This window comes from Paraphaeosphaeria sporulosa (genome assembly GCF_001642045.1).
Source record: "Paraphaeosphaeria sporulosa strain AP3s5-JAC2a unplaced genomic scaffold CC84scaffold_15, whole genome shotgun sequence".
Lineage (NCBI taxonomy): Eukaryota > Fungi > Ascomycota > Dothideomycetes > Pleosporales > Didymosphaeriaceae > Paraphaeosphaeria > Paraphaeosphaeria sporulosa.
The window spans coordinates 300,678-314,702 of record NW_017253374.1 but is presented as its reverse complement, the minus strand read 5'-3'; the positions used below and the strand labels follow the sequence as shown (position 1 = coordinate 314,702).

The window sequence follows — 14,025 nt, the reverse complement described above, 5'->3', positions numbered from 1 at the left end:
ACTCTGCGACCAATTTCCTGCTGTCAACTGTATGACCACACAAGCGCTCAAGATCACCAAAGTTTGGTGCGTGTACTCGTGAAATCATAGCATCCTACTACCTTCGGCTCGGAGGGAATTACAGCACTTCTGTGTTAGATATGGCAGAAGTAGGGTTGGCAGCTGTAGCTACAGTAGATCTCGCCCTAAAGTTCGTCAGTGCACCATATCGCTCATCGTCTACTAACCTTCCATAGATACGGAAAACAACTGGTACAATTATGCTCAGACTTCCAGCATGCTGACGAAGAAGTACGAGAAAGAAAGAAGAAGATCAAATCGACATGGGTCCGGACAGAAAAGCAGATCGACTTCCTAGGCAAAATTTGGAACAGCTTAGATGTGGAACTTCAAAATCACCAAAGCGAGTTATTAGATGAACTGGTCTCCAAACTCGATGCAGCTACGAAGCAAATTATGCGCGTACGGCGGAAGACTGTGGATGATGAAGGAGCAGCAAAGGTTAACAGGATGAAATACGCAGCAATAAAGGGAAGCATTGACAAAGCTATCGATGAGCTGAAGGAATGGCAACGGGACTTCGATCCAGGGTGGTTTCTAACCATGAAGATCGCCCAACCGGTCATTGATCGTGAACTAGCGGAGGCGTCCAACTCAGATTCAGCGACACCAATAAAAGAGAACAAAAGCGCAATGGACACCATATCGACCGCCCGAAATGTGCGCAAGTATATGAGCAGTAATGTCGAAGAAAAGTTAGAGATCTTCCGAAAACACGACAACGCAACGGAACTAGAGCCGATCCCGTATTCCGCTGCAAGAACATTGCAGAGAACTGGCAAGGGAGGTTCGCGAAGCTACATTGTCGATACGGTGCCTTGCTTGGAAGGCGTTAATGTGGACATCCTTACTAAAGATGTTCGCGAACTTGCTCGAAAACTTTCTGTCGCCGACCCCTTCACTTTTGGCCTACTCCAATGCCGTGGTGTGGTCAAAATCTACGGCACCGAAGGTCGAAAACCAACTGCATTTGACTTCATCTTTCAAATTCCGTCGGAACTCCACAGTCCGCGAAGCTTGCGGGCCACTTTATTGAATTCCGGCACGGACGCCTCGCTGACGAGTAGGGTACAAATCGCACGCAAGTTGGCCCAATCCGTAAGCTACGTCCACACATACGGCTTCGTGCATAAAAACATCCGTCCAGACACGATACTTGTACTGCAAGATACATCGACCGAATTGGCAGCGTCCTTCCTGCTCGGGTTCGAGCGCTTTCGAAATGTGGATAGAAGGACGTTGATGATGGGTGATTCGGTCTGGAATAAGGACTTGTATCGACACCCACAGCGACAGGGTCTGAATCCGGAAGAAGAATATGTAATGCAGCACGATATATACAGCCTCGGAGTCTGCCTTCTCGAGATCGGACTCTGGCAGTCTTTTTTCTTAATCATGCAGACCGAGGAAGCCACTCCCACAGGCTGGCTGCCAAAGAACATTCTTGAAGATAGCCTTGACAAAGCTGCTTGTGTGAAGGAGCACTTTGTAGAGCTAGCGCAAGATAGGCTGCCAGCAAAAATGGGCGAAATATACACTAGAGTTGTGGTAACATGCCTTACATGCCTGGACAAAGACAACGTGGATTTTGGAGATGCCGAGGAGCTCGAGGATGAAGACGGTGTGCTAGTCGGAGTCAGATTCATCGAGAAGGTAAAAGTGATCTCATCGTTGAGAAGCTACATTCTAACGAAGTCAGATTCTGCGACATCTAAATAGTATCTCTGTATGAGCAAGCAACACGTGCAACTAAAGTGCTGCCATTCTCGCAAACTGGTAGTCGCAAATTGGCAGCGCGATGCGTCTTCACTCCAAGGTTCAAATCCTCCCTTTTAGAAACTCATGTCCAGGTCGAAAGTCAGTTCTTTCTGTAAGACAACCATCTCAAAGCTCGTCAAACATCCCCAAGTCCCCGGACCGCATGTATCTCTTCGAACCTCGCGATATCCTCTTTTTCGCCAATACGCTCCGTTGATGCACTCCGCTGCCAAGATCCAAAGTGAGACATGCCCAGTTATTGTACTTCCTACATCTTTCGTCGTCAAGAGTTTTTTCCTTTCTTTATGAACAAGACACTGCTCCGAGGATGTGTATAGCTGCACAGCAAGACCGCGATGTAAGTATTTTGCATTACCGTGTACCGCGACCGCCTTGATTTCCCATCCGTCTTCAACATCAGCACCCTCCTTCTTCCAGCCACCTTTCCAAGGTACTGCAGCCGCGACAGCAACGATCTTGCTGTCATCGAATATAGCAGTTACAACGCCTTCGTCACCCAGCATTTCGAGATATGTTTCATGATTTGGAAATCGTTTGCGATGTGCGCCTTCCCATTTTTCTGGTTCTGAGAGTTTTGACCTTGTGAAAGCATCGTTTATTAGGCCCGTAATATCATCGAGTAATGCTGGTCTGGACTCCAGATCCTCAGGTGTGAAGAGGGTCGGTCGCGAAAGGTCTAGAGAAGCCATCGTCACGGCCGGAAAAGGAGTACGAATTTCACGAAAGGTGCTTTCAATCGTTAATTAATGTCATCCACCAGGGTTGTGTGATTTGGTGTTCCAATTGCGATGCTGTTCGCATCATTGAGTCATCTCCTCGTGTGCCTGTCAAGCGAATTGAACTGGACGCTAAGGTCGGGAACACCTGCCGCTTTTCGCCTAAGTGGTATTTTCTATTATCGTACACTCAGTGTTCCTCCTGCACCTCGCGACGATATGGAGGCTATTCACTCGCACGTAAAAGCTGAATAGCGGGCGATATTTCGATCTTATGAAGACCTAAATATGTACGCAGACATCAGTCCGAATGACCTATAATCATGATACGTCAACAATTGCGTTCACTTCCGAAGGACAGGAGCAGCAACACAGAAGTTTTAGCTGTGAGCTTATCTTTCAAATCTTCGAATGCCCTCTTGCGTTTATCACCATCCTTGTGAATCATGAAGAATATCATGCCGCTGTTGTCCACGTGCCTGAAGGTCGAAAAAGCTCCCGGGATCTGAGCGATAAACTGGCAGGCGATGCTCGTGGCTGCCGGCTGAATTTTACGCGCAGCAATCAACGCACCCTGGGGATTACCTGAATAGGCATGTTGATTCAATCTTACATTCCGCGGGGTAAGATGGAATCGTACGCCAAGAGATGCCAAAGATCGCCGCGATCGATGACGCTCCGATAAATGCCGCATGTGGAAGTTTGAATCTCGAATGGTTTCGCTCGGCAGGGGTATCGCGGATGTATCCGCGGCGGAACCCGTGCGCCGTGATGGACACTGTTCGTCCTCCTTCCTAAATAGGCAAGTTGGATGCGGCAACGGAGACGGAGACGGAAGAGGCCTCTCCGCAGTGATCGATGAGGTTCGATACTTGCCTGATCTGTTGTTACAGTAGGAGTGATAGCTGATGTTCTATACGAGCATTCACGTGCAAATTCAGGAGGCGCTTTGTTGTACATTCAGTACATTTTATTTATTATTAGTAGTGTCATATCTATCTTCACAATGCAAAAAGCCGCTCGAACGCTAACATCAAAACACTTTCGATTGCATCCAAGGCCATTACAGTGATATCGCCAACGTGTTCTTATCCTATGTGGGGGAATACTTCGACATCTTCCTGATCTTCGCTCCATAAAAGTAGAACAAGATGGGGACAGGAATCATTGCCGTGGTGATGAAACCCAGCAGACTCGTCGCCCAACTCACACCAAGCGTGTGATACATAGCGGTCGCGAACAAAGGGAAGCCGGCTCCAAAACCGCTCCTTAGGAAGGTATTTGCAGCAATCGCACTGTTGGCGTACATGAGGTAACAATCGATGATATAGTTCAGCCTGGAAAATGTCAGTGTGATAAACTTCGCGTCATAACAACTCAACTCACCCTTGCAAGAAGATCATAAGCACACCGGCACCGATGAAGATGCCAGAGAGCACCTGAGGTACCCAGGTGATGTTTGGCGACGAGGTCCAAGCGAACCAGAACATGCCTGCAGGAAACAAGAAGCCGCCAATGATCATGGGGATTAGACGTTCCTCGGGAACTACAACACCGTTGTTCTCCTTGAACTTCCTGGCAAAGCGCGTCTTGGTGGTGAAGATGATGATGCCTCCGCCCAGCACGACACCGATGGTAATCGAAAGGAAAGGTAGGGCCCCGACGCCAGAGTTCCAGCCGCGCTCTTCTTGAAATGAGATCGGGTATGCTTCGAATAATAGGTACAGGATACCATAGATGATAGCCATATAGAGAGTGACGAGGTCAAGGATCGGTTCCTTCAGCAGCATGGCGAAAGGTCTGAGAAGGTACTTCTCCGCGATGTTCTTGAGATCGACTTGCTGCTCATCGCGCTTGGCGTGGATGGCCCAGTTCTTCGTCGCGAAGCGGATCTTGCTCGCGCGCCGGGAAAGTAAAACAGGCGCAAAGGTTTCTGGTACTGTGAGGAAACCTACTGTACCAAAGAAGAAAGCCATGATAGCAGTTATGTACTCGGTCCATCTCCAACCAAGGTGACTGTTCACAATGAAACCACCAACGATGGGACCAGCAACAGGGCCAATAAAAGTTGCACCTGCGAAAGTGACCATTGCGACGCCGCGATCGAGAGGACCCCAGAAATCCGTGAGTTGGCCTCCGACAATACCGAGCGGCGCAGATCCGAACACACCGCCAAAGAAGCGGCAAAGCATGACTGTCTGAAGATTCTGCGCCACAGCCACCGGAATCTGGAATATTGCGAAGATGAAGAAGCCGATGAACAACGGATACTTCCTGCCGTAGAGCTCAGATAGAGGACCCCAGATAGGTGGCCCAACAGCGAAACCAAGAACGAACAGCGAAGTTCCAAGAATCATGACTTCGTTCGATACATTGAAGTGTTGGGCAGTGGCCAGTGTCGCTGTACTGAACACACTGCTGGCGAATGTGATCACGAACGTAACCGTGCCGAGTATGGTTGTGATGAACCACTTGTATCCTTTGCCCCAGTTTTGAGGATTTTCGGCGTCCTCAGGACCATCCCATCCTATGAGGTTGGGATCCTTCTCCGACTCGCCCTGGTCGTCCTGCGTCTTTTGCTTTTCAACATCTTCCATCGCATCGCCTTGCCCATTGTGGGAGTGCGGTCGTTCAGACAGGTGTGATCGTGTTCCATGCAATCGACTCGCAGAACGGCTAACAGGAGGTTCTGGCTCGGTCGCGATTGTGCTGCTGCTTGTAGAACGCAGTCCTTCACCTTGTGGAGAACCCAGATCCGACTTACTGTCGTCGAGACTAAGCGTTTCGTGTTTCTCCGGCTTGGAGTCGACTGAAGACCTAGGCGGCGGAACGGGTTGTCTGGTGTGGGTGTTCATAGAGGATGATAGTCCATCGGGGTAGTATGTCGTGGTTCCAGTGTCCGTTCTGGAGGATCCTTGGTCCACTCGTTCTCCGGCCATGCTTTCTCTTTAAAACACTCGTGGAGAAACGATGTAGCTACCCAAAATATCGAAAACGTGACAAGGGGATACATGCACTTAGGTCGTCACTGACTGAGTAGCTTATGTAAAGCAAGGGTGCAAGCGCTGTAGGGTATGCAGGTAACGAGCACCAAAACAAGGGTCCGATGTAAGACTGCAGGTGCATAAATTTAAACGCAAAGCCAAGGAAGGGGCTGGTCGTCCCGATCTATATAGACCATACATCATCTTTTTCGTCGGTACGGTATTATCAATTATACACAGAATATCGCTGAAAACTTCCCCGCGTTCGGTCAACGGTCATCGCGGCGAGGTTGGCGTCATATTTCCTCGCGATCGCGCTTTTGCTCGGCCGAAGGACCCACGCCTGAGAAGCTTCCCGCATCTGTTCAAGAGCCCTGCGTAGCTGCGATGAGCACCCAATAATAATGTGGAGGCGACGACGCTTTTAGGTCTAACAGCCCTACACGTGGTCCAGAACCAGGGCAATGGGATTGTTGTCGCTATTGTGGGTCCAGGGTTTCAAGCGATGACGACGGGGGTCGGAGGAAACCTCACCCTCCGACACTCCGAGCGCCCGAGCAAACACTCTCAACGGAGAAAAAAATGCACCGATCTGTCTACGCTGGATAGATAACATCCATTTGTGGGACTCTTTCAATGCCCTGTGGGTCGTGAAATCTCACAAACGGGCCATACATGGCATTTTGGAAGCCCGAAGAGCTTACGCTGAGGCAGATCACATAGTACGGACGAGACGCTCCCGCATTATTGCTCAACGCCGGGATTTGCAGGCTCCGATGTCTTCACAGGGCCTCGGTGTCGTGTACCTGCGAATCTTAACACAGCTTGTAGTGGGTAGGGGTGCTACCCGCACATAGTAGTGCCCAGTCTAGGAGGACGTGGAAATTGCGGGGCAGATACGCCTTTCTACATAGCCTCCGTTCTTCATCTTCCGTGGCACTCGTACGAAGCTATCGGCTCGAACTATCCCATACCTCGCATTTACGTCGAGGCTTCAGTCCAGCACAGTTGCAGGAGACCCGTAGTAGTCACATGATGTCGAATCATGGATTACTGGATTCCCCAGCCTGCGGTGTGCCGCAGATCAGTTGAAAAGGGTCGATGAATACAGAATCCTCACATCGCGCCTACGCTCCCACAGCTTGCTCCCTGCCCAAATCAGCCGCCACATTTTCCATAACAAAAGTGCGGCGCTTGCCTCAACCTGTTACAAACAGTCCTGCACAGGCCGCAGCGAACGCTCCTATGGCATGGATAGAAAGTAAGGTGGGCGATGCGCCGCCACCCGTAGACGCCGTTGCTATTACTGATTCAATGACCGTCGGTTTCGTGAACAACAAGCTCCGAGAACCCGAGGTCGTTTCCACCTCAGTGTGCGAATCCGTCGGCAATGCATCGGTAGCTGTGAAAGTTGTTGATGGAGATGCGCTTATCGTGAGACCAAGGCTCGTAAGCCTCACTGGATCCAAATCGCTGTACGGTGCCGCCTCGATGGAAAAATTGGGTATGAGCAAGTCCTGGCACCATGGAGGGTCACCAGGTATACACTTCTGTGCAGCGATGCAGCACCAGCCATTTCCACAGTCAACTGGCGAGAAACCACAGGTTTGTCCTATTGAGCGTTTCGCAGTATAGAGAGTCGCAGTTGCAGTACTAACGACGAGAAAGAGCAGAAGCATTGTGAAAATAGTTCAAGATTTGAAATGCACTCAAGGTGATGTTGAAAGCTTTCTTGACGATCTGCTCGCGGACTTTTTATTCCAGCAGAACGTAGTCACGGCTCACCGGTGCTGATGAAATTCGGCGACAGCCTTTACTTCGAGTTGCAGCCACGGAACAGTCACAAGATCAAGACAGAAATCTACCGTTATCAAGAAAACGTAGCTATATTTACCAGCCAACAGCATCGTCTCCATCGGCGAGAAGTCGGGGAAATTGCTTCCCGAACCGTTCGTTCCAATACCAGACGTGGCTGTTGTGGCGCTGACAGCTGAGAGCGACCAGGGTCTTGGTTCGTGTGTTGAGCGCAGGGCTAGACGAGTTCGAGCGCTTCAACAAGCTTCGAGCGTCGATGTTGTGGGCAGCGCCTCGCATTGTTTTTGAGACTTTGATATATGATGGCTAAGTTCCGAAGTGTTAAGGCTATGCACAAAGCCAAACTGCAGTTATGAACGGACCGCTTCAGAACCTACCCTCGCCGCATGCTCACACCAACGGGTGTACTCTCCACTACCCACCAGTCACTAATGGAAATGCTAGTTCTTCACAGAATCAGCCTGACCCATCAGAAAGGCATCCATTCCTGCACATACTCACCAACTTCACTCGCATCGCAAGCTCCTTTCTCAGACATCTCTGGAAAAGTGTGGGGTACTGGTCTAGACCCGCTGTATCCCTCATTGTATACGGTCTAACTGTATACACTGCGTGGACAGCACCGAACCAGCACACGCTCCTTGGGCGCGTGTCTCCATCCCTCGGCACATGGATCCTCGCCATCTTCGCCAAGGCTGGCGACATCTGTTTCGCCTTTGCGATTGAAGACACATTTGACGCGCTCGCATGGCGCAAGCTAGGCTCGAGGCACCGAAGATACGACGTGGTGCCGCTGGAATGGTTCTTAAGCATGACATCGAGCACTGGCATCGAAGGGCTGACCAGACTTCTGTGGAGGCGGTCGAGGCTCAGAAGATGGACAGTGCGATACTTTGGGAGACTTTGGAGGGCTGAACAAGTCGTCCAAACGAGCGAGGGTGAAGGCGAAGTCGCTTCCTGGGAGAGAAGATGGAGAGATTGGTGGAAGGGTGGGAGATACTTCAGATGGCCGTTTGCGCGGCTGTTGTTCGTTGCTGTAATGATTCCTGGTCCCGGTATCATCCTTCTGGGTATGGTAGTACCAGCTCCCTTCTACAAGCTCATGCTGACTGTGAATAGCAAACATCGACCAGGCGACCGTATTCTTCGATGTACGGTCAATGAACGTATCCGCCGGACTCGCTACGTATGATCCGACTATAGCGAACGCAACACGCAACGTCGTCGCTCCCATAATCTCTCGATACATGCACGCCTTGCTTCAAGATCGCTCATTGACATGGCCTGTGGATCCGATTGATCCATTGTGCAGCACTGGCAAGAATTGTAACGCGTCTCTCATAGCCGGGCCTTACTCAACAGTCTCTCCATGGCCCTTCCCGAGGGCGAATGAGAGTGTGGGAATAGACGGGTTCCGCATCAACAACGCCCCATTCTACCAAGTAGACATGTGGGATTGGGAACCTGGTACAGTGACTTTCTCAGAAAGTCGAAATTGCGTGGTATACGGGGGTCTCGACGCATTCAATGAGTTTTCAACATCGCTTTGTATCTCTCAGCAAGATTCGGAAGGTGTACTTGCGGCAGGTAAGTTGTCACACAATCTCGAGACGTCCCTATAGGCACTGAAAATCATCCCTATAGGATGGGCCTCCTGCCAGCTTGGCTATTCCCCAACAAATTATAGCTGTCTTGCGCGAGGAGGCCGAGAGGAATGGGGTACCTTCTTTCGCTTCTACCGCCGCAACGCAACGCTAGTCTTTTCCCGCTCTGACCTACAAATTCTTTCGGTGACTGACCTCTCACCTCCGCAACCCCAGAACATCACACCAGCCGCGCTCTTCACCGTGTTGGACACTATACTCTACCGGCCCGATCGTGCAGACAGCGCATTAAAATTCTACGACGTCCGGTCGGCGGAGTACCTTCTAACGCAGATGATCGGTGTGCAGCTTTGGTACTCGTTGTACAATAATTCGGCTGGGCTCCCCGTTGGCAGAGATTGGCTGAAGAACCTTGTATCGCTGCCAGTGTACGTTTTTCAGCCCACGTCTATAGAGCTCGTTCCCTATCTCCCAGCACTGGCTGCAGACAATGGTACGAGGCCGCAACCTAACCTCCCACGCGAGAACTATGTTGAAGGTGCATACTGTGTCATCGACAAGCGTTCTATTCCCGGTCTGGGGACGGTCTACGCATATATCGTCGTCGCAGGGCTCTTGCTAGCATTTGTCATCATCGCCAAGGGTAGGGCGCTGTTGTGGGATGACGTTGCTACGAGCGATTTCGCCATATTTGATTACCATATTTTGACGAGAATAGTGGACATGAGTGTACAGAAGAGGGAGGTTTCACCGGATCAAATATTGCAGACTGCTGGCGGAGAGTATAGTACGAGTCAGATGCTTGACCAGATTCCCAATCTACGCATTGGATTGAGGTAATTGATAAGCACATTTAGTGAGCTTTTAGGGATGAGACTTAGTACTGTCATTGTTCGCTTCCGGAATTTGAGCAAAAGCGGCCCACGCTGGTCAAATAACAGGAGCAAGGACTCCGAACATACATTGTGAACATACCTAAGCCGGTATACACAGATAATCTTGAATTTCAGGCCTAGTTCTTAGGAGCGTTCGTCAAGTCCCACGTGGCGAAGAAATCTAGCACGCGTGGTGTAAAATCCAGCGAATGATCTCCACAGTAGGAGCGGGAGCCATCCGAGTTATCGCCAGTGGAGGACGGCCAACAGTGCCCCAAGTCATTGATCTTGTAGTGCTTGACAACAGCCCTCAGCCCTTCGCACGCGAAAGTCGTCGTCTCGTACCCGTCGTGCTGCGTAGTTCTTCCCTCATCCGCCGCGCACCCATCGCGCTGTCCCCACCAAGTAACCCATTCATCAATATTCGGAACGGCGCCTCCAGTCTTCGTAGGATTCTCACCATTGTAAAGAATAGTCGTGTCGTTCCCGCCATGCGCCTCGAGGATAGCGCGCTTCTTGTCGCAGCGATCCTTGCTATTGTCATCGTACAACGCCGCAGCTGCCATCGCAAAAGCCGCAAACTCATCGCCCTCATCGGAACAAGCTAATGTGTCAACGAAACCTCCACCGTTGCTCTTGCCAGATGCGTAAATGTGATCGTCGTCGATGCAGTATTGTTCGCGCATGCGCGCAAGCAAGTCCTTCACGAACAAGACATCATCTACGCCTTTCGCAGCGTACGGCGCACCCTGCCACGCTTCGTCGATGCCTGCGGGGTAAACGGCAAGATACTCCTTTCCTGCGTCATACTTGTCGTATTGTGAATTATTGTACTGATTTTCTGGACTCCCGTTGCGGCCGTGGAAGTCGAAGATCACCTTACGGGGTTTGTTGGGGTCGTCGTTGTACCCATCCGGGACGCGAACTGCGTACGTTCGGTCGCGTCCGCCGGAGGTGATTGTGTGGCTATCGGGATTCGAATTGAAGCCGGAGTTGTGAGGCTTGCCGCAGCCTGAGCTACCAGCTTTCGACCGAGTATTGAGGTTGAGAGGGTTGGCTGAGGCTGCAGCGATGAAGCCGATGGCTATGGCAGCGGTTGTCTTCATACTCGTGAATGTGGATGTATTTTGGAAGTGCGATGCTTCCAGATGAGGGGAATGAACCGTTTACTTGTAGCTATGCTAGTGCGATGCTCATTACCGCAAGGGTGCAGGACGGAGTTTATACCATAGGTAGACCCACACATGATTCAGCTGAACATTGCCTACTGACTAGACATTCGGAGCCTCAAGCACGCTGAGAACATCCATCTAACCATATAAATCCTCACAGTCATCTCCATGACCTCTTGCGATGACCCAATTAAGGTGCACTGGCAGTTACACCCAGGGAGGTATCTGCGTAGAGTAAACTGACGTATGCTCTGCGGCTGTTCGGGAGCTGGACGGTAGTCTGGATTGTACCTCCATTCTCTAACGTGTTCCGGTGTATCTCCTGTTCAAAATTAACCGATCCGGACTTGGGATCGACAGGTGCGGGACTAGTGGGCCATCGTCCGAGGCTGTGCTAACATCGGAGCCACGCTATCTACTGTGAAGCATTCCTCGTTCAGCATTATTCTGAATCGATGAATAACATGGTTAAGCTGAAGCTGTTAGCGATCGCTACCAGCGACCATAGATGCTAAATAGGCCACTGGGTCGCACACTCGGGGGTATCCGCTTTTAGTAATCCGGTGTTTCGCATAAGCCTCAAGCGAATGTCATTTGGCTTTCAACGATGGCGCCAGCATAGACTCCACCCCTGTTTACCATGCGCAACGCTTGGTAATGCACTGTGGGTCACTGTATGGGTGCATAGCGCGAAGTGATGACGCATGCTAAAGTACTAGACATACGCCGCTGGAATTGAAAGCTAACAAGAGAGCGAACTGGACGATTAAAGGGGATCGAAGTTGCACAGAAGATTACTCAAGGCTTCCTGTAATGGACGATCGAGAGATGCCCAGGTCACTGCGTATAAGAACAACACGAAGTCAATATTCTTTCTGGTATATCTCAGCCTTTTCATCACAAACATCGAGACCCCCTTCTTGCAAAGTAGTTTCCTGTCTGAATATCGAAGTTACCGCTACTGAATGCGGTAATGAGTGCCTCACGAAAGAATACGCAAGGCCGAGCTTCACGCTTAGCCTGCCTTGCACCTCCACATACATGTTGTCCTAGCTCCAAAACCAGTTTCATAACCAGCGAGCAACCTGTCGATTTTTTTAATAAGCGTGAAAAAATCCGTGACGTTCAAACCTAGGCGTTTCATCCCTGTTGCTTCTAGGAACTTCTACTAGTATGAGTCCATGGGCCCCGCAACCGACGCCCTCTGATATAAAATCTACAAAATCTGGATGGAAACGGGCAATTATAACCAGCACTGGCGAGGCGAGTAGCGCTTTGTCGCTGTGTTGCTCCGAATTGTCCAGCTGGATGGCCATGATGCCATGTTCATGGTAAGGAATTTTCGTGTCCATCAGGTACTCCTCCTGCGCAGAATTCTTCTTCACGCGATAACGGCGAGCCAAGGTTTTGCCTCCTAGCACCGCTTCATGAACTCCATCATAAGGTGCAGTCATGTTGACGAGCGTCCGATGCACTATCTTCATTTCCCGTATACGCTGCGATTGTGTCAACTCCTCTTGTTCTGTTTCGTACGAAGTCACGGTCCCGCGTGCGGCGCATCTTACTGTTCCGCTCATTCTCGTCCATGCCCACGACGGGCCGAGCCAATTTGTATCTGAGTGCGTTGCATTGTATCCTCGATCGAGCTCTTTGCCGCCAGCAAACCACAGTAGATCATACGAGGTTCCCCCTAGCCAATGGCCCGCAATATACGTTTCCTTGCTACGGTACTTTTGGAGCTTAGTTGCAATTCCAGATGTTGCCAGCACTCTGTCTTTCGGGTGCGTGAGCTCTCGATTGCTGTAGGTTCTGACAATTGTGTCCCAACAACGCCCGTCGGTAGATACAAGCTCGTGTGAAAGTAAGGGCAGGGTGACGGCTTCAAGAATGCTCGAGAAATACATGCTTTTTGTCCAAACATCCGTGTAAGTATAACCACTACTTGACGTCCTATTTGATGCAGCACATATAAAGCTAAGCTGACGGGTGTTATATTCAAGTATCCGGGTTGAGAGTCTATGCTCTTGAAGCGCCCTGCTCCGGATATCAGTATTGACTACAGAGTGAAGATGAGAGAAATTCACGTGTTGGTATTGTGACTAGAGATAATACACGTCTTTTGCTTGAATTAAATTGAGATGTAGCCACATCTGAGACCAAGAAGCTACAGGCTGAAGTAGCTGCTTCTACATCAGGATGGCCGCCCGGAATCTCGAGGTTCTTCCAAAAAGTGCTCGATATCAAGAAGTGATGACTGGCAGGCACCGACTTGATATGCGGCTGGGGCGTACTAACCATGAACGTTTGTTGAGAGGTAACTGCTCTTCTTCTCTCTGGTTTTCCGCAAACTTTAGGATGCCCATTCTTCGAATATCTCTGTCATAACACTCCACTTGCACCTGCATGTGTATGTTTGAACCACAATTCCGATTTTTGAGAAACCCATCATCTGCAGATGCTGCAGTTGAAGCGGCAATTGTGATCACTGCTCCGCTATATATATCAGGCATTCGAGCAATCTCTGAACTTACTTCTTCCTCGTCAGTGGGGTCCAAATTCATCGGGTGTTTGCTAGGGAACCAACTATAGGCTCTTGGTGCTGCTCTAAGGTCGATTGCGGGTCCCTGCATTCCTTCCTCATCGAGTAGCTTATAAATGTCGAAAATCATGTCCTTGGACATCTTGGAGCGACGCGGCCGCAGACATGCATGCATCAACCATCTGCTAAGATAATCCCACGTGTAGTCAACGACATAATCAGATTGCGAACTTCTCCTTTAGGTCTTGAGCGCTCAATATCTCTACTTGATAGTGTTTGAGAAGTTCAAGGACCAAGAGACAGCCACTGGACGTAGCTTGTGTGACTTGTAGCTGGGTCAACACTGCAGGTATTTGGATATGCGATTGCCCGGATTGGTCAAAAGCACTCGTATCATCCGACGGTGGAAACAAGAGATGCACATGGCCATCTCAAGGCATCTAGATGTGGCAATCAGTGAAGGAGGACCTCGAGGACAAGA

The 14,025-nt window shown here is 50.2% G+C and overlaps 7 protein-coding genes across 7 annotated transcripts; 3 read left to right on the top strand and 4 right to left on the bottom strand.

The window, feature by feature from the left end:
• Positions 1 to 140: 140 nt before the first annotated feature.
• On the top strand, positions 141 to 1,792 carry CC84DRAFT_1222975 (uncharacterized protein; the record flags this gene model as incomplete). The annotated part of the gene is made up of 3 exons (XM_018183447.1): positions 141 to 190; positions 237 to 1,713; positions 1,760 to 1,792. 3 exons carry the CDS (start codon positions 141 to 143, stop codon positions 1,790 to 1,792), a joined length of 1,560 nt encoding a protein of 519 aa, XP_018029647.1.
• On the bottom strand, positions 1,751 to 2,653 carry CC84DRAFT_1169419 (uncharacterized protein). The gene has a single exon (XM_018179659.1). It carries the CDS (start codon positions 2,526 to 2,528, stop codon positions 1,893 to 1,895), a length of 636 nt encoding a protein of 211 aa, XP_018029646.1. The 5' UTR covers positions 2,529 to 2,653; the 3' UTR covers positions 1,751 to 1,892.
• Positions 2,654 to 3,648: 995 nt separating this feature from the next.
• Positions 3,649 to 5,410, bottom strand: CC84DRAFT_1104712 (putative MFS multidrug transporter; the record flags this gene model as incomplete). The annotated part of the gene is made up of 2 exons (XM_018175069.1): positions 3,649 to 3,892; positions 3,942 to 5,410. 2 exons carry the CDS (start codon positions 5,408 to 5,410, stop codon positions 3,649 to 3,651), a joined length of 1,713 nt encoding a protein of 570 aa, XP_018029645.1.
• A 1,008-nt stretch (positions 5,411 to 6,418) lies between these two features.
• On the top strand, positions 6,419 to 7,368 carry CC84DRAFT_1169417 (uncharacterized protein). The gene has a single exon (XM_018179658.1). It carries the CDS (start codon positions 6,641 to 6,643, stop codon positions 7,172 to 7,174), a length of 534 nt encoding a protein of 177 aa, XP_018029644.1. The 5' UTR covers positions 6,419 to 6,640; the 3' UTR covers positions 7,175 to 7,368.
• Positions 7,369 to 7,706: 338 nt separating this feature from the next.
• Positions 7,707 to 9,798, top strand: CC84DRAFT_1222973 (uncharacterized protein; the record flags this gene model as incomplete). Its single annotated transcript, XM_018183446.1, has 3 exons — positions 7,707 to 8,424; positions 8,474 to 8,941; positions 8,999 to 9,798. The coding sequence occupies 3 exons, from the start codon at positions 7,707 to 7,709 to the stop codon at positions 9,796 to 9,798; spliced, it is 1,986 nt and encodes a 661-aa protein (XP_018029643.1).
• On the bottom strand, positions 9,797 to 11,186 carry CC84DRAFT_1169416 (alpha/beta-hydrolase). The gene has a single exon (XM_018179657.1). It carries the CDS (start codon positions 10,937 to 10,939, stop codon positions 9,971 to 9,973), a length of 969 nt encoding a protein of 322 aa, XP_018029642.1. The 5' UTR covers positions 10,940 to 11,186; the 3' UTR covers positions 9,797 to 9,970.
• Positions 11,187 to 12,102: 916 nt separating this feature from the next.
• Positions 12,103 to 13,686, bottom strand: CC84DRAFT_1210186 (uncharacterized protein; the record flags this gene model as incomplete). Its single annotated transcript, XM_018182271.1, has 2 exons — positions 12,103 to 13,039; positions 13,301 to 13,686. 2 exons carry the CDS (start codon positions 13,684 to 13,686, stop codon positions 12,103 to 12,105), a joined length of 1,323 nt encoding a protein of 440 aa, XP_018029641.1.
• Between the last annotated feature and the right edge of the window lie 339 nt (positions 13,687 to 14,025).